The sequence below is a fragment of the Pezoporus flaviventris genome, unplaced genomic scaffold (genome assembly GCF_033815535.1).
Source record: "Pezoporus flaviventris isolate CSIRO_AGI_PZ_B2104156 unplaced genomic scaffold, CSIRO_AGI_Pfla_v1 ptg000021l, whole genome shotgun sequence".
Lineage (NCBI taxonomy): Eukaryota > Metazoa > Chordata > Aves > Psittaciformes > Psittacidae > Pezoporus > Pezoporus flaviventris.
This window is the reverse complement of record NW_026892569.1, coordinates 9,331,751-9,358,470: the sequence shown is the minus strand read 5'-3', so window position 1 is coordinate 9,358,470 and position 26,720 is coordinate 9,331,751. Positions and strand designations below refer to the sequence as shown.

At 38.8% G+C, this 26,720-nt stretch overlaps 1 protein-coding gene across 42 annotated transcripts in view; it reads right to left on the bottom strand.

Annotated features, from left to right (window-relative positions):
• The window catches only part of SLMAP (sarcolemma associated protein), an 83,479-nt gene extending 61,905 nt beyond the window's left edge, over positions 1–21,574 (bottom strand). For 26 of the 42 annotated variants that reach the window (XM_061455924.1, XM_061455928.1, XM_061455939.1 and 23 more), the window contains exon 1: positions 19,957–21,404. In XM_061455924.1, the coding sequence (XP_061311908.1) occupies positions 19,957–20,154 (198 nt within the window). In that variant the 5' untranslated portion in view covers positions 20,155–21,404. Of the gene's footprint in view, positions 1–19,956; positions 21,406–21,491 lie in introns of those variants that run through there. The other 16 variants (XM_061455918.1, XM_061455942.1, XM_061455940.1 and 13 more) reach the window with 2 other exon arrangements.
• Positions 21,575–26,720: the final 5,146 nt, after the last annotated feature.

The window sequence follows — 26,720 nt, the reverse complement described above, 5'->3', positions numbered from 1 at the left end:
AACAGATCCAAACCACAAATACTATCAAAATACAGTATAGTGAGAGTTCACGGCACACTTCCTCATACCAAAACCAAGGGCTCACCAGAGCAATAGGCTCCTTTATGTTCTTCTGAAGATTTGTCTGCATCAAGTAAGGACGAAACCTTTTTCTTAAATAAAAGTTTATTTTCATTCCGTGTTTTGAACTTCAGCATTCCATACCCAGAGCAAATGCAGTTAACTGGAAACCAAACACTGACAGAGAAGGGTGCGGCTCCATCCAAAGATGGAAAATTCATTTTCCAGCACAGAGGAGAAATCTGACAATTGAGAGTTTAATATTTGTACTCAAGGCACTGCCAAGCCATACCTCCAACAAAGTGAGAGCGAGAACAGGCTGGGAGGAGGCTGCAGCTATGTGCAACTGATTCCTGGGTCAAGACTTTGAAAGCAAGCAGTAACTGAGTGCTGGTATTCATGAACAAAGGCAGATTATTCTGGTGTTCCTTTAAGACCAAAAATTTTACAATTAAAAAAAAACACCACGATTATTTTATTGTATTTTCAGGTTTCAGATTCTAATAAAATAATCTTTTTTTTTTTTTTAAGCTTAAGAAATACCCATAGCACACATCCACATACTGAGAGGGGTCTGCCAGCAACACAGGAGATTGCATGAGCTCATTTTTTGACACGGGATCTTACAGAATATTAGTCAGCCATATCCCTATCTGCATGCTACTGGCTTCGGAACAAAGGGCAGGTGCTGCAGCATTCTCAGCAGTTCACAACACCAGAACAGCCCCAGCAGATGCAGAGGAATGGGCAGAGTGCAGATAAGGTGTTCAACGATATGGTAATCGCAATTTCAAACACATGATTCCTACTGGTCTTGGACAAGGGCAAAAAACACATACATGGTACCTTGGATTTACAGAGTAAACAGGCAAGTGTTGCCATGTTAGCAAACCAGGTAATTATTTCAGTGAAGCTTTCTACGAAGCATTTTGACATCTTCTTTTTCTAGCTATTTTCCATCATATTCACAAAGTCATCAAGGACACTACAGTACATTGTTAACATCTGCCCATGAATTTCATTCTTCAGACAAGCTTAAAAAAAAAAAACAAAACCAACCTGAGTGCCTTTTAAAAGTCTTTGTCAATAAAAAGTACTTAGAACACACGTTAAGTGCCCAGGACCAATTTCCCAGTGAGCATGAGGAGCAGGGCAATGGAATTGCAAAGTACTGCTGGCAATCTTACACTCTTTCAGCTGCAAAGCTCTAGAGTATTCATCTGCACCTCACAAATACATTATCAAGCCTTGCACTTTTTATTTTGGACTGTGTCATATTCCCCTCTATAACATGGAAAACATCTCTCAAAGTACAAACAGAACTCCTTTCTAGCAACAGTGGCTCTAGATTGTCAGTCAGAAATATCTTTCATCTATGTTTTCATTCTTGAAACAGCCATCAGGTCGCTTCCCAAATGGCAGAGCCTTACACATACAAAAACACCTCCAACCACCTATATGCAGATTTCAGGTCACAGTGTCCAACTGACAAAACACAACACGACATCACATCTTTTTTACCAAGATGATATACATTTTTAATGACTAGAAACATACAGAGAAATTTTTCACAGCGCACCTCCTAAAAGCAGTGATACTAAGCTGCTGATACTATCTCCACTGAACCACTTAAGCCATTCTTTGTAGTTCAGCACCATCATCAGAAAAAGTACAGTCTGAATCCTGAAAAGCACAGGCAAAGTTACAGAAATATTACTAGTTCCTCTGACTAGCAAGGTTTTCCATGCAAGAAACTTGTCCTGCTCAATGTAGAAACTGGTCTATTGTTTGCCCACAGATGAATGGCTATCAAGTGATTTCTCTCATTAACTCTGTTGTGATGCTTAGTATTAAACAAAAGAGGGGCAATTGCAGAGAAAATATGAACCAAAAAAAAAAATCATTCTGCCTATCAAGAATCACAAAAGAACAAATTCATGTGACCTGAAAGACTTGGACACTTTTTCTTAAATATCCACTCACCTGAAAGTTGGTTCCAAAGCCTCTTCAAAAGATTAAAGTGCCACTCTACCCTTCCCATGAGGCAGCCAAAGGCACATCCCCAAAGACTGCAACCAGCACACCAGTAAGGCACTAATGATCATCTCATAAGATTAGAAAAAAGTTAAATTATACGATAAAACCATCAAGATTTTTTTATTCTGTCATAATAAATATGAACAGCATTCCCTGCTGTCAAATTACATATTAGCATATTGGGTTTTCTCTATACAGTCCTAGCATTACACAGTATTCACGGGAGTAGCTGCTCCACAGACCAGTGAAGACATTGCTACTGTAAAAAACACAACATATCCAACCATTTGCAAGCAAGAATCATCAAAATCCTTCCTTAAGCATGAAAATGCCTTTGCTTTTTTACTATTTAAACCTAAGTTACAACCACTAGAGGGCAACGGAATTATACAAACTCCTGCCCAGATTTGGTAACGCAAACCAATTCAATGAAAAGTACGCATCAGAAGCTAAAGTTGAAGACTCTTTGTATCATGAATGGGGATATTTTTATAATGAAATTTCCATTAATTATAGCATGTATGCCATGGGTTGCCTAAACTATTAATTCTATCTATAGTCTAGATCCTCAAACATAAGCTACTTTTAAGCTACAAATCCACATTAGCAATTCTACTTCTCAGATTTTAAAATAAGGTTTCTCAGCTTGAGTGTTCCTGCTACAGAAATTACACGGGTTACTGAAATTCCTCCCAGAACAAGTACATGGAAAAATCAGAATGCTGTCAAAGCCTTTTTACATTAAATTTAGAAATTGAATTTCCTAATCAATGGTAAAAAACATCTAGCTAAAAACGGGCCATATGCTGCAAACGAACTGGAATTACATGCAAATCTTTTTCCTTGCCTAATCAGCAGTTCAAAAATACTGCTTTGCAAATAAAACAGTGTTTTGAGAACAGTTTGTTTTTTTCCTTACAAAGGTAACACTTTCTTGAAATGTATTCTTGATTTTTAACATATTAAGTTCTGTTACAATTCATTACCTTGGCTTTAAAAAGAAGAGAAAGTCCAGAAACTAAAGCAATCCAGAAGAATAAGTAATTTGCTAAAAGAAAAAGGACAAAAACCACTGGCAGAAGGATATGACCTATAACTTAAAGCAAAGACATTTAAAGAATTATGTTAAAATCTACAGCCCTGACAGAATACGGAAGAAAGCTCAGCAAGCTTTGTTTCTCCAGTCATTAAAAATGATAATGACTTTTAATAATAGGGCAATGTACTGGTACTGCACATCCAATCACTCCCATCTACACTGGCCCTTCTACTCCACAAAAAAAAAAACAAAATCTGTATTGCATATCACCGAAACGGATGAACCCTCAAATTAAGCTCACATAAAATTCAAACTGCACTCCCAGTACAAACACAGCCTTCCCACAAAAAAACATGTTTGCTGGTAAGTAATAAGCTCTGACATACCAAGAGGTTTGTCATCCAAGCTTAAATTTAATATGCCTGTAGACAAGACTATACTTTGATTAAAGAAAAATCAGCAAGACTTTTGAGCTACCTGTAATTGTCTAGTATGAGTACGAAGTTTTAATAACTTTGAATTAGGATTAGATGCTATCCATAGCTTGTTTCAAAGGAAAATGGGTTGGGCCACCGGGAATTGGCAGCATTAAGAGCAACATGGTTAAACACAAACTCAAGAGAAGTATGTGTCCCATTCCTTTTTTCTTCTAAACGTTTTGGAAAATAGTTTTCTTCTGCAGCAAAGAGGTATACTGGGGTCCAATGCAAATACCAGGCATATCAAACCCTACAGGTGATGCAGGTTAGCAGAATGTTTCATTGTATTATTACAGCTTTGCGCCTTATTTCAACCCTGTTGTAACTAAAAAAAAAAACAAAAAAACAAAAAAACAACCCATACACCCAAATTTGTGACACTTTGGTTAAAATTATTTTAAAGCAGTATTTTCCACTCAAAACCAGGAAAAACCCTGCAAAGTCTGCCCAGTCAGTCTTAAAACAATTAGGATGTATAAATTTTGTATTCTAACAGAAACATATATCAGTTAACAGCTCTCCTGATGGCTTATACACAGATCCATGTGAATATTCACTGAAAATACATAACCTAGCAGATACAGGTAACAAGAAAAGGGTAAGACCTTCTTACATGAAAGCACCTTTGCATACTGCTCCTGTTAGCAGGTAGGAATTAAGTCTGCCTACCACAGACTTCAAAAGAAGGAAGCAAGTCCTCCTACTATTCGATCTTAAAATTACCTCTTTCCCCGGTTGACACCTGACAGCAGTTCCTAGGGGCTGAAGAAGCAGCTGTGGGTTAGATATTCTCTAAATGGCAGACTGCAGCAGTTAGCGGAAAGTAAGTATGCACGACCTCAGTCTTTACACTCTCTTGGCTTTACTGAATAGCATATTCCTTAATAGCACTCAGTTTCTCCCATCGAAGTTTTGGGAAGTATCAGGAGTCTGCTCGCTTTCTTTTCCAAGCATTTCAACTATTTTTCATCCTAATGATTTCCTTCTTTTGCATCAGGTCTATGCTGTGGAGCAATAGTGTTTCACAGTGCACCCAACTGCAGCAAAGGCACTGTGAAGTGCACGCAGCTGTGCTACTCTCTCAAACATCTGCTTTAAGAGTTTCTTCCCTGTTTATATGCTCTGGTTTCTTCTGGAAAAGAAAAAAACAAAACTGTACACGTGGAAGAATGGAGTATAGACCGGTTCCCTTCCATCACGCAACTGCAACATGTGCAAAGCACATAAATCATAAATGGCTAGGACTAGAAGCACACCATAGAATATCCTGTAGTCTAGTTTCAAGAAAGAGTACCTTAAAATCAAAGGGGTGCTGCATTTCCAGACACACACAAATACATAATTTGTTAATAAATTCTCATGGGACAAAAGCTGTATTTTTATTATATTTGCTTATTCCATGGCTTGTTTTTGTGTTTCTTAAAATGAGGTTCAAGTCAGATAAAATAAATATGTTCTGTTAACCACAGCCCCTCACTTACTTTGTTAAACTGCACTTTTCATACTTAATTCAAAGTTGACAACTTGAGCAGTTTATGTACTGACTGCACAAATAGGGTGGGCTGACAACTTCCAGACTCAGCAGTTGGAGTCTCTAGACCTCCAATACATCCACTGAACCAGTGTCAACAAGAATTAATTCAAAGCATGACACACTTTATCATCAACCACCACCCAGCAACGTTCGCCTTCTCTTTTTCTCAACAGTTTTATAACCTCAGTGTTTCTTCACAAGCACAAACACTGATGTTTTCTTCACTTCCCTTTGAAAGGTTTAGCTTGAAAATTGAAATAGCAGAAACAGTAAATTAGTAAACAGAAATGTGTAAACCACATCAATAGTTGAGTAACAAAGTACAGCAGAAAAATCCCAAGATAACAAACACCAATATTACTCTGACAGAAAAACAGTAGGCATTTCAAACCAATTGAACTTAACCCTTTATTACTAACTACTGATATCTAAATTATACTGCATAAAATAATTTACAAATATAAACTGTTACCATGTCAGAAAGTCCATCTGGATTTTATCAGTCACTCATATAAACAATAGCAAATGTGCAAATTATTAATTCAATGTTCATTTATTACTTTAAGAGAAAACAATCACTGACACAAAGCAAGTCACTCAACAGTAATATGCCATGATAAGTTACAACAGAAGTATTCTTGCATAGTTTCTTATGATAGGATGCAATACATCTACTTCTTTGCCAGTTAGACAATAGTAATTCTAAAACTTTACTCAGGAACAACTATCACCTTCTGTTCTTTCATTCCCCTTTTTCTAAAGGTTTACCAACTGTGCATGACTTACAAACATTTTGCTCTGCAACCCGGAATGAAGCATACGCACAATCAATCAGCTGGAACCTCAATACCACTTAACATGCAATAGATTCCTGCTTATCTTCTCTCAGTTTTATGTGCAGTTCAAATTCAACTGAAAATTCAATGCATATTGCAACAATTGGTTCAAAACAAAGAAAAAAACCACACCAACCAACCTTTAAAAACAAAATAACCCCCCCAAAAAAAATAACAAAGACCATAAGAAAAAAAACACCAACTTGATTCAACTAAATAATTTAATAAAGAAAATAAAAAGAACTACCATTGATTTTTAAAGAAAATTAGTAGAACTTTTACATTCCACAGCTATAAGGAGTAATCACTGTGTCAGTTCAAGGACACAAACATTCATCTCTACTTGGTATCAACTACAATGCAAACTGAATTCTTAGATTTCCTCATGAAGCACCACACTCAAAACTAGATTACGTACACAGTAAGCTATTTTAGCTGTGATGGAATCATGTAAATGAACATAAGTAGTTCCATGCTGATATTTAAAATCGTAAACCAAAACCACAGCAGCAAACTAACATCCCACGCTCTCATCAGCAAGTCACAAAATAACCCTTAAAAGAACCCTATTTCAAAACAGGTGAAGTGGTAAACAATTCAGTCTCAAATATGGCAGAGAGACAGGATACTCCTCACTACAACAGTCTTCTACAAAGACATAAAACTATTTTCCCTAAAATGTTTCACTGAAGATGACGTGTCTTCCAATTATATGAGCAGTTCCATGAAAAAAAAAAAAGCCTGTCTGATCAAGAAATAGTTATTTTGCTATAATTGAAGCTCATTACAACTGCCATTTCTGCATTGCTCATACCGATGGCTCTTTTTAACACCAAGGATATTTTGACAGAACTTAACAAATTAAGCTGAGAGAAGCATGCATTTTAAAAAATGGAACATTCACACAGCAGGCAACACAGAAAATTTTCAAGGCAAAGCTTTGTTACCTCAAATGATAATTTTAACCTTTACGATGACTTTTTCAACAGCTCTTCAAGCACCTATGCTTAATGGTACAAATAAACTTAAAAAGGAGAAGTGGTTAATACATGTTTCCTGTTGGTTCTTCTATTTTTTTTTAAAGAGCAACTTGCAATCTAAAGTGTGTAACTGACTTCAATTGTTCCTAAGTTTCTAATAATCTCTTAATATTCTCTTTTGCATCAGTTCATCCACCGGAGACATCACTTGTCCTGTTCCTATCCTTTCCTCAGAGAATTTCCAATGCAATCACACTCCATGGTATCTTTACTGCTCAGTGCTCTTCTCACTTGATTTTTTATCCCCAGTACTGTAAAATTTATGCCTCAGTGCTGATATGAAGCTCAGCTCCACTGTTCTCCTGATCATACAGATCTGCTTCAAGCCCTACATAGTACCTAAGCACATGCAGACAACCTTTAAATATGGACAGCAGGCTCAAATCGGAGAAAGGTTGCTCAAGAACTGATTGCCTGTACTGAGAAGGAATGAGACACACAATCAGAAAAGTTTACTCCAGCCTTCCATCTTACACCTCTTTCCCCTAATTTTCTTCTCTCCAGCCCCTAAAATCACTTATGTGTGGCTGCCCCATGACACTTGCCCACATGACCCACTTGGACAGAAGATCAGGAGTCACAGGTGCTACTAAAGAAGGCTGGGAATCTTGTCTTTCTTACTTTGCAGAAGGGGCAGTAGTAAGACAAAGGTGGAAACCAGAACAACAATGACTTTCAACATGCCTGAAAAAACCTGTTAACACTTTATTTTATAAAGAACAGTCATCCATGCTCTATTTTCCAGAACTTGAAGTTGTAACACTTGAGAAAAACAACTCAAGTATTTAAATTAGAATGCTTTCAAAATGTGTAAGTTTAGCTTAAGACACTATTAGCATGTTAAACAACATTTTAATTATCATAACTCAGACATTTAAATGATAATACCCTTAATATGTCTCAAGTGTAGGCAGGTATTTAAGTGTTTTACACTTTAAAAAGCTGCATTTAACTGAATTTACTTCTGATTATATAAAACAAATATACAACATAGTCCTCCCATCACAATAATCCTTCAAGCAAGGTCATAAAGTTCTTTCTAAAGGCTTGTTTATCAAAGCAGATAAACTTTCTCCTCCCTAAGACGCCAGTAAACAATGCTCATACTTCAAAGGCTACACTAAAAAGGTAACCTCTAGTACAGCTCTTTCAAATGCTCACAAATTCAATACATCACATCAGGAAAACAGGGAACTAATCTCCACAAGCCTAAATTCACACAGCATACACATAAACCAAGAAAAAAAAACCCTTGCCAAGTTGTTAAAAAGGTCCTCAGAGCTACTCATGGACACAACCAAAAAATCTGCACTCCTGGCCAGTTGTATGAGCAAATGCAGTGCGTCTGACACCTGTCTGATTTGCGAGAGTGTGTTACTGGTGCTCTTTCTTCCACTGGCATTGAACATTTTATTAAGAATTATACAATCAGTGAGAAATTCTAGTGCAATCAGAAGTTCTGTGAATAACTACCCTAGAATTTCACAGGCACAGTGAACTTAAAAGAAGACCATTAAAGGAACAACAGGGAAAAAAACCAAAATATCAGTAGCAGGTTGGCCCCACACATCCACTGCAGCATCTCTAGCTTTTGGGAAGGAAACCCCAGAGCATGAATTAAAAGGGTCAAAACCCTTAAGAGGAAAAACTGAGTTGGCCCATTTTTCATACTCAACTCAGTAGTCACTGAAATACTTTCTATTTTCCTAGTAATTACACAGCCACTGGTATTATTCAGATTGCAAAAAGGTGGCCCCTTCCTAGGTTCCAAATATTTGTTTCACTTGTGTGTTCATTTCAACATGTTAGTTCAGACTTCAACTAGAACTTTCCAGGAGTTGCAACTTCTCTTCAGATTGAAGAGTCTACTCATAGAAAGCAGATTACCTCTTTCTGGGTGGATTCTTACTCATGCTTCCACTCTCCTCCATTAAATATATCCAGTTTTAGTCAGCTGTGCCTGTAAATGTAATAGTTAAGTCCCAAGATAAAAACCATTTTCTGTCCATATATAAACACAGATTCTCATTCTAAAATGGATCCTGCTGTAAAAGCTCTTTACCCCAATGCAGTTTCTCACTGAAACAGCATTTACAGATTTGTTAATACAGCCCCCAAACAGGTTGTGCTGACATATTACTAATTCTAATGAACAGCCTGGAACTCAGATAATAGCTATATGTATGTGTAGACTTAGCTTTTAGCTACAGACTAAACCAAAGTCCTTAGATTGGGACATTCACACTCAGGCAGTTACTGTTGCACCAGGTCACTTGTTAAGCCACTGAACCTTTATCAGCTGTAAGAATGTTTAGTTCTAGCACAATCCAGTAACAGAAATGTCAAAAATATGGTAAGATGAAAATGCCTCAATTCTGGAAGGTCAGCTGTTCCTTTCCTTCTTCTTAATATGCCATCAAGCAGATGGTCATGATACAATTTCTCAGATTTTATTCTAGTTTAAGGCAAAAGAGATTCAGATCACCCGGTATTTATTCCATACTTGCAAAGTAACTTGTAGTTTTAGCACCAATGAGAAGTCATGGTTGCATCATGTCTCAGCAAACAGCTTTAACCCTGATGGTATCAACAAAGTATTCTTATTACTAGCAGCAATGACCTCATTAAACATCACCAGGCAAGAGCTTCCTTTTGGATGCAGATAATGGACTTCTCAATTTCAGATCACTAAAACATTACATGAACAATCAACTTTGCGCACTGGCAGCAATTAAAAGGCACTTTTATGTAGCACAGCTGGGACTTGGCCCACAGATACAACAGTCCCGTGAAAAAAATAATAATACTTGGGACACCTTGAGCATAAGCGCGGCAGCCAAATAAAATTATCCCTTTTCCAAACGTCCACAAGTATAAGCAAGCATTGACTTATTCACTAGTTCTTAAATTCTTCTATTGTCTGAAAACTTTTGGGCTGGACAGGACAGAATGTTTCCGCTCAGGTTTGCTCACCTGCATCAAGACTGTCTAAAGCAGTATTTAAAGCAGAACTATGTAACATACTCTCCAGATTTAATTTGAAGCACAACACTAGCAAGCAGATCCAGCCAGACGTAATGTTAGAGGATTACAGGTACCCTAGCATTAGACTCAAAACCACATCTTCAGAAAAGGTTTTAATGATACTACAGTGCAATTACTTTGGTAAATCTCAGGAAATACAAAACAGCAATTATAAAAGAAGATGTGTTTTATAGTTTAAACTTGCCATACACATCAAAGAGAGTACACGTTACAGATCTCAATACAAAGACTAGTCATCCAGATCCTTTAATATTAGTTTATAAAACTTACATCATCATCTAAAATTCATCCAGCAACACCTACCCTAGGTAGGTTCAACACAAAGCTATGTGGGAAAGGGAAGAAGAAAATTGAGCATGTTTTCATTTGATCAACCAGGGGAGACAAAACAAAACCTCACCTATACGCACATCTGCACACAAAACCGTTCAACTACAGGCACATTTACCCAGGCTGTGAAGTAGACAAAATCCCAGAACAGGATGACCTAAAGAGCCTACAGGAATGCCATTTGGATGTCTCAGAGCAATTTAAAGAAAGCAGGACAGCTGTGTTGGTGCAGTGTTCTGCCAAACTTGACCTTCCCAAGCCCGCTTCCAGAACAAGGGCATCAGAGCAAGTTAACATGCAGCTGAAGCGTAGATCTGCATTAAATTTATCAGGAGGCAATATTCTGCAACAGAATGTATGTATAATCCGTACTGATTTCAATAGGCAAGGCAGCACATGTACACAGATTCCAAAACAAAAAACGAGTTCCGAGATAAAGCTGTCCATGTGTGTCAGTGCAGTGCGTTTGTTCAAGTACAAAAAACACCAAAAGCATTTTCCCTTCTGTTTACATGAAAGTTAAAAATTATCCAAACACAGCACACATTGTTTTAACTTTCTAATTAACAGATGTGCAAGTTTAACTAAAAATCAGGATGACACCATGGGTAAAGGGCATTGAAGTAGGCTTTGAAATATTTACATGCCTATGTTATAGATAACATATTATTAATATAATGGCAGCCTATCAGTTCTTTAATTGCACAGGAAGGACTGTTCATAAATCAAATCATTAGCCTTCAATGTCACAGGCAATATTTATACACCTACCAAAAGCCCAGCTTAAACCACAACCAGTAGCTTTACCTAATCTCAACTAGTTACACAAATTGCAAATAAAAACACTCCCCTTCTATGACAATTTGTAGTCCCGGCTTTCTCGTACAGCTGTTGGAATGTGCAGTCTAGGAAAAGTCCTCAAAGAGGAAGATAGAAAAAAATACATAATTTCCCCTTTCAGTTCTTAAAAAGGAAGTAGTGGTTGAGAGCTGTAAGTGAAAGCGCTGTATTATTTCCACTCCTACGGAATTAGGGGTGGAACTAGGAACATTCTTATGTGTTTCATCTGCTGCTTCTCGTCCCCCAGGTAAATTTTAAAAGCATTTCTACAGGCCACATTTTGGTGGTAATTTTAAGTTATGCTATAAAAAGTACTCCAGGTGTTTTGTAAAACTAAATCATACACACATCACACACATACTGGAAGTTAAGAACATAACTTAAAACAAATAGCGACACAAGCTAGCCTTCCTAGCTAATACACCTGATCCTGTCCTCAGAAGCTTATCTGTTGGTAGAGATTAATTCTGTACCCAAAATTCTATTCCAAATCCATAGACAACATAAACAGACCTGCTGTGGTGCAGGCGACTGAACTGGATGATGTGCAGAGGTCCAAAGTAACCTAATTTATCCTCTGACAGTACGCCCATGTCATAGAATGTGGCTGTCCTCATTCATAGTATTGCAACATCCCTCGAAGTAGATACCACCCTAACTCTACATAATAACTTAACAGTTCTGGAATCCATAGAAACAAAAGAAACTTCATCAAACTTTCTTTTTGACCTGTAATAATATATGATTATATTGACTCCACATAGTCTTAAAAATCCTCTGACATTCACCAAGAGGAATCCCTGTAATGATAGCAAGAAAACAAGGAGTTGCAATTACCTACAGAGATCAAAGATCTGAAAAAATAGTTTTGGCTGCAGAAAGGATTCTTTCACCACCAGATATAAAATACAAAGCTTTTTTTCTAATAATAAAACTAAAACATGAAGGATTACAAATAATTCACTATACCTCCTAAAAGCTTTCAGATTCTTCAAACACCTGGGAACAGTAAGTGGAAGCTAAAAGCCCAGCTCTGCAAAACCAAGAGACCTGGCTTCAAGAAAAACAATTAAAAAATAGAAAGCAAGGCAGAATCATCAAAATCTGCTGGTGGAGTGGGGGGAGAAAGGGCAAGTTAAACAAGGAAAAAAACTCTTACAGAACATTAATAATATTGCATCAGAGACATCAAAGTTCTAGAAAATTCTATGTTTAAACTTACTCTTGCTCAACACCCAGAAAAGGAACTCTGAAAAAGTGCCAGTTAAGAGCAAAACCTGCCATATCAGATAAGACTAATGGCACACGCAAATAGCAGCAGCTAGCACCAAGTGTCTTCAAAAGAACTTGCCATACACATACTTACTTGGCCCATAACAGTGTGCTAGTTCTTTGATTTGAAACTTAAGAATTTTTATACCTGCCTTTAAAAAGTTTATTACTCAATACACAGTTACAAACATCCACAACTCTTGTATCTTAAGGTCTATTTTTATGGAAGAACCATTACAACTGTAACTATGAGAATATACAGCATTAACACCTTGTTCTTAGTCTTCTTTTCAATAGCCTCTTAATATGAGAACAAAAGGTCACTTGCCTCTTCTCATATCTCAGACTTTGCATGTTCCCTACACTGAAGTATTTCTGTCAATAAATGGAAGTATTTTTGTCAATAAATATTTTCAACACATTTGAATTACCGTATAAAAAACAAAACTGAACAAGATGTTCCATCGGAGACAAGCCTACTTAACAGCAGCACAACACTATCAATATTTTCGTATTTGGTTACAAATTCTCGCTGTTTTACCCTATTAGACTATTTGTGACTGAGCCCATCTTATCATCAATTTTTCAGCCTTCAGTGGTTGGTTAGTGTTATTTTATAACCTAAAAAGGTCTAAGAACAGCACGTATTACCCTCCAGTATACAGTATATTTCAACTATTAATACTGAAATACTCCATAGTTTTGCAAAGATACTACAAATTCCTCATGCCCTTAACAACCTCTGGCTAATCCCAGTACTTTTTACATTTTTAGAAAAGTAAAAAAAACAACTACTAGCATCTTCTTTGGTTTTCTACTCAACCACAGTGTTACTACAAAATTTTGGACTTTCTATTGTAAGTCTTCTGGAGGTTCATCATTTATTTATACTTTCAAGACTGAAATAAACTTTTAAGACATTGCTCAATTACATACATGTGTCTCTGGTACAAAATAACACAAAAATTGTATCCAACTAAGCGTCTGGCTCCAGGACAACGCTTTTCCTTTTCAAAAAGGAAACTGCTCTGGGCCTCTGGCAGACAGATACATCTTCTTGCATAAGATGATTCAGTTCAATCCATCTCTCTGCCTTAAGTTCCCACTCCTGTTTCTGGAAGGGAAGACAAGCTGGGAACATTAATGCATTGGCACAGCAAGATTTAACAAAACTCAGAGCTCTTAGATAATCCAAACTCTCAGCAAGTGAGCAACATTAACAGGAAGCAATTACTGATGTGATTCAAAAGGAAATCCAGAGACAACAAACAATCATATAATTTCACAGCAATAGCCTGTGAAATTGCTAGCTTTAGGGAAGGAGATGGCATTTTTCCTCCCCTTTCACTTGCCAGGTTCCACAAAATAATAATTTTCACTTTATCTGAGCTATTGAAAGAAATTACAAAAAAAACCAAAGTGCACCAAATCGCTTTTGTCTACACATTTTGCAGTTTTAGCTAGATCCGATTTAGATCGACACAACCAAGGAGAACACTGACAGAGTTAGGACATTACTAACCCACATGGCCTACTGCAGCATAAATTTGATTATTTTTATTAAATAAATCAACAACCAAAACTGTTCAAATTAAAATAGCAGAGGGGGGCAAAGCCAAATCAAAAGTATTTCTCCAATGAAATATAAATCCACCTACAAAAAAAAAAAATAAATCAGCAGATAGCCACAACCAACATATGAAATAAAGTAAGAAAGTACCTTATGGAATGAAAGTTCATCAGGAAAGCAAGGTTTTACATTTATAAGCACAGGACCAGGAGCAAACCCAAACCATCCCTTTAGAGACGTAAGGAAAACACATATACTGGCTTCATTGCTGCTAAGTAACCCAATTCATCTGAGGTTTGTAAAAATTTATTGCAAATACAAAAGGGATTTTTGCTTGTTTTTAAAGCCCAATCAATGCGTTGGTGTTCCTGGCTCAAGACAGATGCATCATGATTGCAATGGGTCAGCTCCAAGAATTACAGTATTAGCTCTGCAGCAGTGGCTCTAGCTGGTATCTGCGGGGAAATCCTTGTCAGCAGTAACTTACCTCTACGATAAATGGCTACCAGCACTCCTGCACTGGGTCCTAAAAGCATGGCGATGAAGTCTGCTGAAAGCAAGAGCTCCCTACCCTATACTACTTTTATGATCGTATCAGCATAAGGTTGGATAGTTCATCCAGGGTGAAAAGCACTTACATAAAAATATTAACAGTTGTATGTATATAAGGGCTGGCTGACATCACTCTCTTACCAAAAGCATCTAAGCCCTGAAATTTCACCTTCCCGCATTATAACAGATCCCAGGTCAGTCTCCCAGGGCACTTGGAATAGACATTCAACATTTGGAAGATAAAGTGTTTCCTCTACACTTAAACTGCAGACTGTAAGCGTACAATGACACCAGAAATACTAAAAAGTAAAACATTTGTTCAACTCTCAAAGGCAACAGTCCAAACAGAAAGGTGAAAAGATATAACAAAAAGAAATAACAGATGTAGTATGTACCTAAAGAATGCTACTGATGCATGAGAAATTAAATATCTTTTGCATAGATCAGTGCCAAATAGTGCAAGAATTTCTATAAGGAACAGCAGGAAAAAATCTCCCATTAAAATCCTGAAACTCCAAATACCATTTCTCATTAAATTTTGCAAGATAGATTTACTAAGTACCTCTGAACAAACAGGATGTCCAGAGAAGATGTCCTGTAGTTCTCTAATCTTGCCAAATTCTTGATCGGCACAAAACATTCCATGTAATAGTAAGTGAACAACATATTCCCTATTCACAAATTCTTTCTCTTCATTCTTCCTTTCATGGTCAATACACTTTTATGCCTAGTATAATACAAGCAAGAAAAAAAAGCACATGATCTTTCAACTCCTGTTTATCAATGTAATTCTTGCACTGATGGTCCAAAATTGGATACAGTATCACAGACACGAACAAATAAGCTGCAAGAAGTCCTTCCTTTCCAAGTGCAGAACTTCACATCTGCCCTTGTTCAGACTCCTGAGGTTCCTGCCTGCCCCGGTCATTCAGCAAGGCCAGGTCCCTCTGGGATGGCAGCCCTGCCCTTGAGCATATCAACTTGTTCCCCACCACGACAACAGTCCCATCTTCAAACTTGACTAAAGCATACTTCATGTCCTTCAAGTCACTGATAAAAATGTTTACTGTTGCAAGTTATAATACAGATTCTTGTAGTATTCTGCTTGAAGCCAGCACCCAGGTAAAGAAATTCTACCAATGAGCGTGATCCTCAAACCAGTTTTGTTTTACTCATCTAGTTGTCCGCACATCCTGACTGCAGTGCCCAGCATGGAAAGCAGTCAAAACCCTGCTAAAGGCAGGGTAAATAGCATGTACTGCTCTTCCTTGCCCTTAAATCTATTTATTTTATCATACAAAGCAATCAGACTCATCAGACATGATTTATCCCTGCTAAATCCATACTGGCCATTACCAAATAATTTTCTTCATGTGCTCAGAAAAATGTTCCAAGACTTGTTCCATGATTTTCCTAGGGATTCAAACAAAGCTAGTCAGTCCATAATTTCCTGGCCGTACACCTTCGGTGGTGCTGTTTTGAGGTGTTGGGTTTTGGTTGGTTGGTTGGTTTCTTTAAAGAGGGATTGTCTTCTTTAAAGAGGGGTGGTGCTCCCTGCAGAAAGTATTCTGTCACATTTCTATCTCACATATTTTAAGCCTAAAAGCCATAAAGCACAGCCTTAATAAACTTCATTTACTATGATGTGGACTATTTGGCTTTCAGTTTACGAGTCAGCATTTCTGTAACCAAGATACTACAAATGTGCTCAACTCAATTCATACCCACTTTGAATTAAATGAAAGCAATAGTATTAGATACCATCTTAACACAAAGACTTGTGCCTACACTTTTTCCAGATACTAAAAATGACCAGTTATTTGGATTCCTTTTGGTCTACGAAAATACTTTATTTCTCACACAGTTTCTCAGCAGCTTCAGTAAACTATAGCAACACATCCTCTATAAAAGGTACTTAAAATTAGCCACTCACAACAACCTAAGGCACTGAATAATTCCTATTTTTGAAAGCCTGGATATCTGTCGGAAACTTCAGGTTTCTACTAAAAGCTTTCACATCTGCCAGAAGCATTTCAGCCTGGGAAGTCACATACAAATTCTCAAGGGTTTTTGACTTGCTTATTTTTAAAAACAAAACCAAACCAAACAAGCAAACCTTCAAGATTTCAATTAAGCAGCTTTTACAGAGCTTCTGCAGTGATAGAAGCTAACAAACACATTTAGATTTTATGAACTATAGCCCACTTTTTCTTTTGCTTTGATTAGCACTTCTTGGAACACTCCATGCTCAGCACAACATCCACTTCCTACATATTTAGTGACTCACTTTTTCAGGCATCTCTTAAGAAGATTGATTAACTTCTAATTACTCAAATCAAATCAATTCTAAGCATATGCTTTTAATGTTATTGTTGTATTAAAAATCCACAAGGATATATTACAGTTTCTACAAACAGAAGCAAAGAGAGGCACTGCACTGGTTATAAAAGTATTACTAAGCACACAAAAAAAAAAAGTAGAGTACAGATCCTCCCCCCACCATCTCCTTCCACCTTTATCTTACATATTTTTAGGCTTGCATATAATATTAAAAATGTTTTAATAAGCAAATCCAATTTTAAATATCTGCTTTTAATTGCTATTTACTGGTGATCTTCAAGACTCAACCTACTTTTATCCTTAATAATGTTGGTGTTACATAGACATTATCTCCTTTGGGCATATAACTTTTTCCATGCATAATTGAAGTGCCTTTATGTAAAGTAAACATTAACATCTTTCAACTGTAAGCAACATGTCATCTTCCACTTCGTCTATTTACGTGACATTAATTCAGCTTAAGCCTACCTCTGCCTCAAAAAAACCCCTGCATACTAGTTTCCTTGCCACTGCTTACTGATGCTCCCTCTCTTCAGTGTCTGCCCTTCTTTACAGATTATGCTGACAAACATGTTTACAGACTATGTAGTAAACAGGATCACTCACCTGATTCTCTAAAACAAACAAAACTCCAAACCCTCAAGAAAAATAAAAGAGTGTAACCGAAGGCAGCTCAAGAGGCAGCACAGAGCACTGGACTGAGTGACTGGGAATGCCAGAAACTGGAATTGCCAGCAAAGTCCACAACTCATGAAACCACAGTCCAAGATCATTCAAGAACTATTTTGAATTACTTCAAGGTTTCTCTCTGTTACTAAATTAACATTTCAAGGACTGTTATCTTTCATAAAACCCAGAATTAATGAGTCCTGTATATGAGCTCCTAAGAAATGCTCAGAAACACTGTGGTATTAAGAATTTATGCAGGTTTAAGTATAGATCATTGATAGGATAATGACATACTCCTAAATGAGATGCATGTATCAGAAGTTCTGTAAACAATAATAATAAATGTTCCTGCATGCAAATGTCTTGGCACAGTTTTACATTTTTGTTTGTACTTTGAAAACACCACAAGCCTCTTTAAAGTAGCTTTCACAATTTACAGTTAAGCCTGTATTTACCAACATCTTCTACCCCCCTTTTCACAACAGCATTTTATATCTATTATCTGTAAGGATGCATTTTTCCCTCTCCTTCAACCATCTCCTAATTTACCATTCAGATACTCAACCAGATGAAAAACTAGACAGTACAAACAAACTGAATGGTAAATTCAGATACTACAAACAAATCCATAATCCTCTATACTGCTGTATGGAGAATTAGAGGCCTTATACCTGTTACAGTACCACAACATCTAACATGCAAACTTCATAGTAGTGTATTCCTATGCACTTAAACCCACTCTGTAGTTGATCACTATGGCTACTCATCCAGATACCCACACCTGGGCAATTTTCAGCAAGACCCTCACCAAATCTTCACATGACAGTATCCTCTTACCAAGTTGCTATTTTGGATCAGCTAGGTAAAATGAGTAAGCATATAATTTTTTTGACCTATACTGAAAAGCCAAAGCTAACTAATACTTAAAAACAAACCAAAGTCCCCACAGCTGACTGTCTGTTAAGCTTGTCTATTAGTTAACAGACTTGCTAAACACTCAGTGCTTTGTCAAATTAACCATCTTTAATATGGCTAGACTATTTGTAACAATAGTAAAGCACATGGGGGTCTTAAAATCTTTATGGATCATAAGGAATGTTGATAAACAGCTATACATATAAAGCTTTTTAATTTAACAATAGCACAATAGAGACATTTTACCTTGTAGAGTTAAACAAGAAATATTAGAAACTAAGCTAAAACTTAAAATATTTCAAGCATTAAGTTTTCTAAAGTGTTCAAGAACACACACCACATACACAACAGAGCCAAAGCAACATGCTTCATGAAACATTAATACAGATAGCAGTTTGCACAATTACGTGCAGGTAACTTGAAAGCCATGCCATAACCCAGCCTTAAGAAATCAGATGCTTGTCTTGTCCCATCATGCCCAAGCATTGCATAACATAGGAGAGCTAACAATGGAAGGTTTAAGAGCTTTGACTGCATTATACTGTTCCTCATGCCGTGTCATACTACTAAAAAACACTGTGTTAATTACAGACCATATTACTGTTAAAATCAGGAGCAACACTGTATTTCACAGAAGGGCACACTGTGAAGCTGAAAACCAGCTGATTTACAGCATTTAGTTCTAGGGCACAAGACAAATGTATTTGGAAAAAAAATAAAATACCGTGCTGAGCAACTGAAATCTTTGTTCATTTCTTGATGGATATTTAAAATTAAGTTGATAGTCATTAAGTAAAGCAACTTTAGTTGTCCCAGTTCAATCCCTAGTGGACAAAACATGCACTACAGAACCCCTAAATCTCACTTAACATCACCAGCCTTTTGAGAGAAATAATTAAGACCTTAAGTCAATGCAGGATATATTTTAAAACCATTTTCACTATCAATAAGAAAATGTCTTGTCTGCCATTCGTTACACGCCTACTGCCAGTAATAAACCCTCTATCAGACTCAAAAGATAAAATACTCTTTATAAAATTTCAAAAGGGCAAGCAGGAAGAGTGCCAAACAAATCCAGTTTTTTAATCTGTTTTTTGACCTTCCTCACAACGAGATTTACACACTCAGGTAACACTTCTCAGCATTTGAAAAATACTATTATACCACCATATCCGTACACCATTTTCAACTGTTTTATGTGCTTTTAATAATACACTTTCTAATTAGTCAGAAATTACCAACTTACCTGAAAATTAATTGTTTTAACTATAACACAAATATCACTCCTTCCACATGTAACCACATTTATTACAGGGAAAACAACATGACCTGCAATCCACAGTGACTTGCTAAAACAAACATGCAATTCATTACTCTTAAATACAGAAAACATCTTACCTTGCCTGTCTTGTGATCAAACCAGACAAGAGCATGGTTCCTGGACAGCACCTTGCAGTCAAAAGTTGCGTTGTTCTGCGCTGGCCGGCAGCGAGCCACTGAGCGGCCGATCTTGACGGGCTCGTCCAGGTAGACATGACGCTCCTGAAACGGATGAGAGTTCGGGCGGCAAGTGAAGATGGCCAAGGCTGAAGGCATCGAGGACAGATTGGGGTTGCCACACCAACCAGAGATGAAGAGAGCCTCTTCTGATGCAGACTGTCCTCCACAATTTTTAACCAAAACCTCCACAGTAACTTTATATTAAAGCAAGACAAATATTATCATATCAGAGGCCTAACAACGCATTGTTTCAGTGTGTAAACTAATCCTGGCAATAATCCAGTGAAAAAGCCCCATTATGTCCTTTAATACTTTCAGCAGTGGCTCAAAAAAAGTCTAAAATGTACAACTTTCAATCCATCCTCCTCTGGAAGAATAGGAACAAGCATCTGATTCCTTCAAAGAGAAGCAAAGGCTCCTTGAAAGAAGGGTAGAATATCTCAAATCCAAGTAGATGAGTCATACAAGTACTTTTGTTTGTAACCTCAACTGCCTTCTTTTCCACCCCCTTTCATAAACAACATTGACTACAATTCTTACCAATGCAACATGGAAGCAAGGAAAGGTTTAGGGAAGGGGGATGAGTGAGAAGGATTAACGTCCCCTCTCAAAGCGCACAGATCAGGAGTTGGAAGGTGAATACAAAGCCCTCACTCCACAACAGAGATCTAGTCGCTTCACACAGCAATCCGCATTTCATCATCTTCGTCTATTAAACCAAAGCAGAACAGGTGGTCCTCGATTTAGCATGGGGTGTAAGAGCTAGACTGTTTGCCCCCCTTAAACCAGATAAAGCTGAACTGGTCTACAGCTTCAGGCAGCCACTCAGATGAAGAACTTGATAAGGCATGGAGAGAGCTTCAAACTCTCCTTTCAGGGATAAGCTAACGCGTAGGAAGGGTCCTTCGGGGACAGCCTACGAGGTGCGCTGACAGGTTGCTCCCAGGAGGTGCCCGCGGTGGCTCTGGCTGGCAGCAGCACGCAAGCGTCCCTCGGCGGCAGTTCTGCTGCCGGCGGCGGAGGCAGGCAAGTGGGGTCTGCTCCAGGAAGTCTCCGCAAGAAGCCCCCGGCGCGGGGAGCGGCGGCCTGGAAGAGGCGACGTCCGCTCGGCAGCGCTCAACTCCTCCGCAGGTGGCTGCGCATGAGGAGGCCCCGCTCCTCGGCCCCCCGCGCTCTCCGCCCGCCGAGCGCGGCTCCGCTAGCCCGGCGGCAGCAGGAGAGGCCTGGCGGCCGGGCCCGGGCGCGCCCCGCTCGGGAGCTCTGCCTCTCAGGCAGCCGCCGACCACGAAAACTTTCCTCCGACCTGCAGAGCAGAAAACAAGCCGGGTCAGACGCGTCCCTCGCCCGGCGCGGCCCCACGCCTCCCCCCGGCCTAGCGCTGTCCGGCCCCAAGAGATGCACGGGGCGCAGCGAAGCACCGCTCCCTCCCTTACCTCCAGCGCAACGGCCGCCATAGTGACTGGAAACCTACCCGGTTTAGCAGCGGCAGCGCTGCCGGGAGGGGCGGGGGTCGGGGGGAGGGCAGGCGGCGGCAGAGGGAGGAGCTGCCCTCCGCGGGGCCTGACCAAAGGGAAGGCGCTGGCGGCTGCGCAGGCGCGGAAAGGGACACTGCACCTGCGCACTGCGCCTGATGAAGCTGCGACAGTGGCCGCGGCAGCAGGGTGGGGTTGTGGTGATTGTGATTGCTCTCTTCCGGGTGCGCGGGCCGGGAGGGGGAGCAGCGGGGAGGGGTCTGTTTGAGGGGATGGGGATGGGGATGGGGGTGCCGGCGGGGGTGCCGGCGGCGGTGGTGGTTTCCTGTGGAGCTGGGAGAGGGGCTGCGGCGGGAGGCCACAGCTAGAATGTGTTAGGAGGTGGGAGCGGGGACAGGTCTCTGAGGTGAGTGAGGCCTCGGCGCATCTCTTTCCCCTCCCCTGTTCCCCTATGGAGGATGAAAGGAAGAAAAGAAGCCAGCGGGGCTCCTTTGCTGTTAAGGTTACTTATGGCGAAACTGGGGTGGCACGTTATCAGCAGAGCTCTCATGAAGGAGGGCCGAGGTTTCTCAACATTCTTCTGCTTTCCCTATGCTCTTCTCGTCGTTTTATGACCCCAGGTTGAAATCCTTGGAAGCTGCACTGTCATTCGATGTGTGCTGGGAAGGGAGAAAGGAATGCTGGACGTGTTTTGCTGTCTAGTTGCCAGGTTGGCAGCTGGAGCGAGGGGTACCCTTGGAGTCGTGGCTGCAGGTACAAAGCTGGGTGATGGGACCGAAGTGGTGTCCCTGGTGCAGGGTTTTCAGTAGGTAGGTGCAGGAGCATCATCCAAGGGCACGTTTATTCCTATCTTCTAGAAGCCAAGGAAAGGTGGTTACTTTTTCAAGGTCATAGGATAGGCTAGTGCCAAACAGGTCCCTCCGGTCTGAATTCATTTTTACGTCAGTCACTTGCTATAAAGCAAACAAGTGGCGATTGTTTGATATTAGATAGATGCTGGAGTTGTGCCAGTGCTATAATTACCCTGTGACAAGGTGTCAGGATTTAGGGATATGGGAGGATTCTCTGATGCTAGAAAGGCCAGGCAGCTGTGGAGGGGAGAAGTGGAGCTGAGCCAGGCAGTTTAGCCAGCAAAAGATAAGGGAAATGCACAACAATCGAGGTAAGGCAGTGCGATGTATTGCTGTCTTAGTAGTTACAGCACAGTAAAAATCTCAGGGCTGTCTTCATTTTTTTTTCCTTGTTATGACTGCATTGTGATTGTGGTGGGGTGGTATTTCAGCCTACTTTCCTTGTTTTCTTCCAATGATCCAGTGAGAAAGACAGCAAAACCAGGCTGTAACATCCATTTTGGAAAAAAAAAAAAAAGAAATCAAACAGAGAGACAAGTCTGATTAAAACAAGAAAAGAAAGACTAACAGGTGGAAGCTTTAGGACTGTAAATGTGTAATTTTCAATTTCCCTGACAGGAGGAGATTAAAAAAAAAACCAAATACCTGTCACACCACTTCATGGCTTTCATCAGCTTGTTTATGACATTATACTATTGTAACAAATAATATTCCTAATTTACTAATTTTTTAAAATAAATGGAAATTCAACAAATGGATGTTGCTTGGAGCACGCAAGGTGCCATAAGTAGTCAAAAGATGGAAGAAAAGGTCTATAAAAAGAGGGTGTGGAAAATGAATAAGTCTATCAGGAGTTGGATTTGAGGGAAAGACTTGCAAAAATAGAAATAAGACTATTTTGGAACTGCAAAGAAGAAAAGCATGCTGTATGTGTTGAGATGAAAATAAGGTTTTTGAGAGTATTTTCTATATTATTTTTGTGCACGTCCAAAGGAAAAAGGAGTCTGAAAGACACATTAAAGATTAAGAACCATTACCATCTGTGGAACTTAAGAGAATTAAGTAAACCATTACCATCTATAAAGCCTAAGAGAATGAAGTAAAACAGATAAATTGAGTAGTAATACCTTTTTCTTATGTTCTCCGTGAGCATTTATAATTTTTAGATGTCAAGATTCAGATACATTTCATGATGTATTGTCTGCACGGTATCTTTCTCAAGTCCTTCTGCAGAACAAACTAATACTCTAAAGCATCTGTGTCCTTTAAAATGTAAGCTACTGCCGTATTACAGTATCCTGAACCCTTCTGCATCCCCTGGAGAAATCCCACTTTGACAGTCTCGGGGGAGAAGTGATGGTATGTGCCAGCTGCCTTTCTAATACTATTTGGCGCTGCCAAGTGGCTCATGTAACAACAGCACTACCTACTTTTCAGCGAGGTCATTAATTTGAGCCTTCCTTTTCTGCATGAGTGCCACCTTTCCGAGAAGCTGTAGGGGTTTTATTTATCTCTGACTTTGTCACTCCCGTTTTAAATTGCATGAGTTCAGAAGTTACCAGGGGTGGACTCGCAGACTAAGTTAAAAATACAGAAAGTGGTTGCGTTCTGACATGAGGATACAGTTCTTGTATGGGTATTTTGTGAGGTATTTGATGCTTGCCAGAAAGTGCCCATCTTAGAACTGTGGAGAGCAACTGTAGAGTTCAATGTTTCGTGCTGTAAGGTGCTCAGCAGGAGTAAGGAGGAGATGTGAGATCATGCTTCATTTCTGCAAAACACTTGCCACACAACCACAGGAGGCAGTGCGCTTTAGCATCCATGTTAGGTAAGGGCAGCAAGCTGCTACCGCGGTGGCCATCCTTTTTCCGGGCAGGAAGTCCATGGAAGTGTTTTGATAACCATCATAGCTGAGGGCAGACACAGCCCTCTCTATAGCCATCTTGGATAAGGGAAATGGAAGGGAGGTGACTGTCACATTCGTCCCCTAAAGAGCTGGTGCCTATTTCAGGGTGGTGAAATGCAGCAGAGATAGTTTATGTGAATACGTACTAAATATCTGGGTCTTGGGTTGAGTGTGTCAGAGTGAGGGACAGATTCTTTGGTCTTAATGACTTTATGAAAAATATGTATTTTGCTGAAGGAAGCCCAGAAGTCTGATATGGATTCTAAGTTCACTGTAATTGACTAGAGAGGAAAAACACTGACCATCATTACAGGCAACTCAGGCCCAGTTTTGAGTATTGTACACTGATGATCCGAAAGGCTACCAGAATATTAATATGCATCAGATTAAGATTGTCAATTGAGAGGTGTTGTGAACCAGTTGCTGAGTGGGAAATCTTGACTCAAGCGAGGCTATTACATTTGGAATGAATGGGCATGTTGTATAGCAGAAGTTCAGTTGCTAGTATAAAAATTAAGATGCAAACTGATAAAAAAGACTAAGCAGGTAAGGGGAAAGTTGGTGCTGCAGTTTTCTACTGAGTTCTCATCCCTAAAACTCGTTCATCAGTAATTTACTAAATAAGTTTTGCATTGGTTTTCCATAATACAACAAATTGTATGTATAATTTCACATATTTAAGCCACGCCAAAGTTTAAAATATGAGAGTCTATAAAGGCATTACTGCTATGTAGAGCAATGTGGAAATATAGAGCAAAGTTTGAACTGTTACATCCTAATGTATCTTTTGCAAAGCAAACTTGTCTTGGAAGTACCTTCTGAGACACTCAGAATCAAGCTGAACAGTCAGAAAGTAAGGAACTGTTTCAGAGCAATAGGTTTATTTTCCTACACCTATAGGTGTGTCAGTTTGAATGTTAACATTACGGAAATGCAGCTTACGGTAATGTGTTTGTGTCCACTCAAAGGTGGGGGAGAAGACTGGCTGCCCCATATGTCGGACTAGCTCAGACCAGTTTGTTGATCATCATCATTTACTGATTATTACCATTTGGTGATCTAAAGTTGGTTTTGAAATGCAGTGACTGAAAATGGAATCACCTTTTTCTTAAGTAGGAAAAGTGGTCTTACAAAGTAAGTTAAACAAGGAGTGGCAAGGTTATTGTGACATTGTGGTGATTCTACAATTTGTTGAAATACTCTGCTTGCAATTCTTGATAAAATTCATACTATTCTGTGTATGCATGATAGTGGGTGTCACTGGGCAGTCGCAGGAATAAATGATGCAATTAAAGTGTATGTCAAGACAGCAACGATTCCATTTGAATTTTTGGATACGTTTGTTTTAGGAGCTGCTGGATAAGCACACATACAGTACAAATGGGTTTCTCAAGCAGCATGTTTCTGTCCATGTTGGTGTATTACAAGAAGTAAATGGAGCAAGATTGTGTCCTCAGAATGATGATCATTACTGGAAAACAGCACCAGGTATTTGGTATTAGGTTATTTGCTGGTTTCATGATAGCACTGGAAAAGAGCAAATTATCCTGGGTTAATAAAGACAGATAACATGAAGACTGTAATACATCTAAGAACGGATTTCCACTTCAGGTTTAACTATGAACTTTGTTACACAGCATTTGAACCAGTGCATGTTAACCACTTCATAAATTCTCTACAGGTACAGCCATCGGTATGTATGTGTCTGACCACTCCCAGTGGCAGTGATCATAGATTATAAGATCGCCAAGCCCCTCCTTAAAATTTAGGACTTTAGTCCTCGCTACTCTTGTCAGAAAACTTAATTCAAAACCTGATTTCTCCAGTGATTAGAAAATTTCTTTTAATTATCAGCCCTGATTTATTGAAGGGTGGTTATACTTCTTTAATTGTAGCACTATCATCGTTCTTTAGTTTCAGACTTATTTTCTGTTCCTGATCTTTTAAGTCTCTCAATATAAAGAACAATTGCATTATCTTCAAGCATTAAAGAATAAGCAACTCTGCTGGTTTAATCATCTCTTGTCAGTCAATTCTCCATTTCTCATTTTCCTTCAGATACTTCCCTGCTTATTAAAAGATATTTCTACACAGTATACAAATGAGTATCTTACTAACAATTATATTAATGTAATATACATAGTAAGTGTATGTTGAATATGTTATTTAATTTGCATTATATTAAATACATGCATATGTTTATGCAATTATGTAAAATATTTATAGATATATACACTATATATCATATACATTGTATATATGTTGATAATATACGGTATATATAAATGAGTATAATGTAACTTGCATACTATTAATGCAGTATTATGCCAATGTATAAATAATTTTACATGCAATGTTTCTTCATTTCTAAGGAAATCAGGTGAGTTTGTATATCTGGTATTTTCACTGCTTTATCATTTTAGTAGAACATGT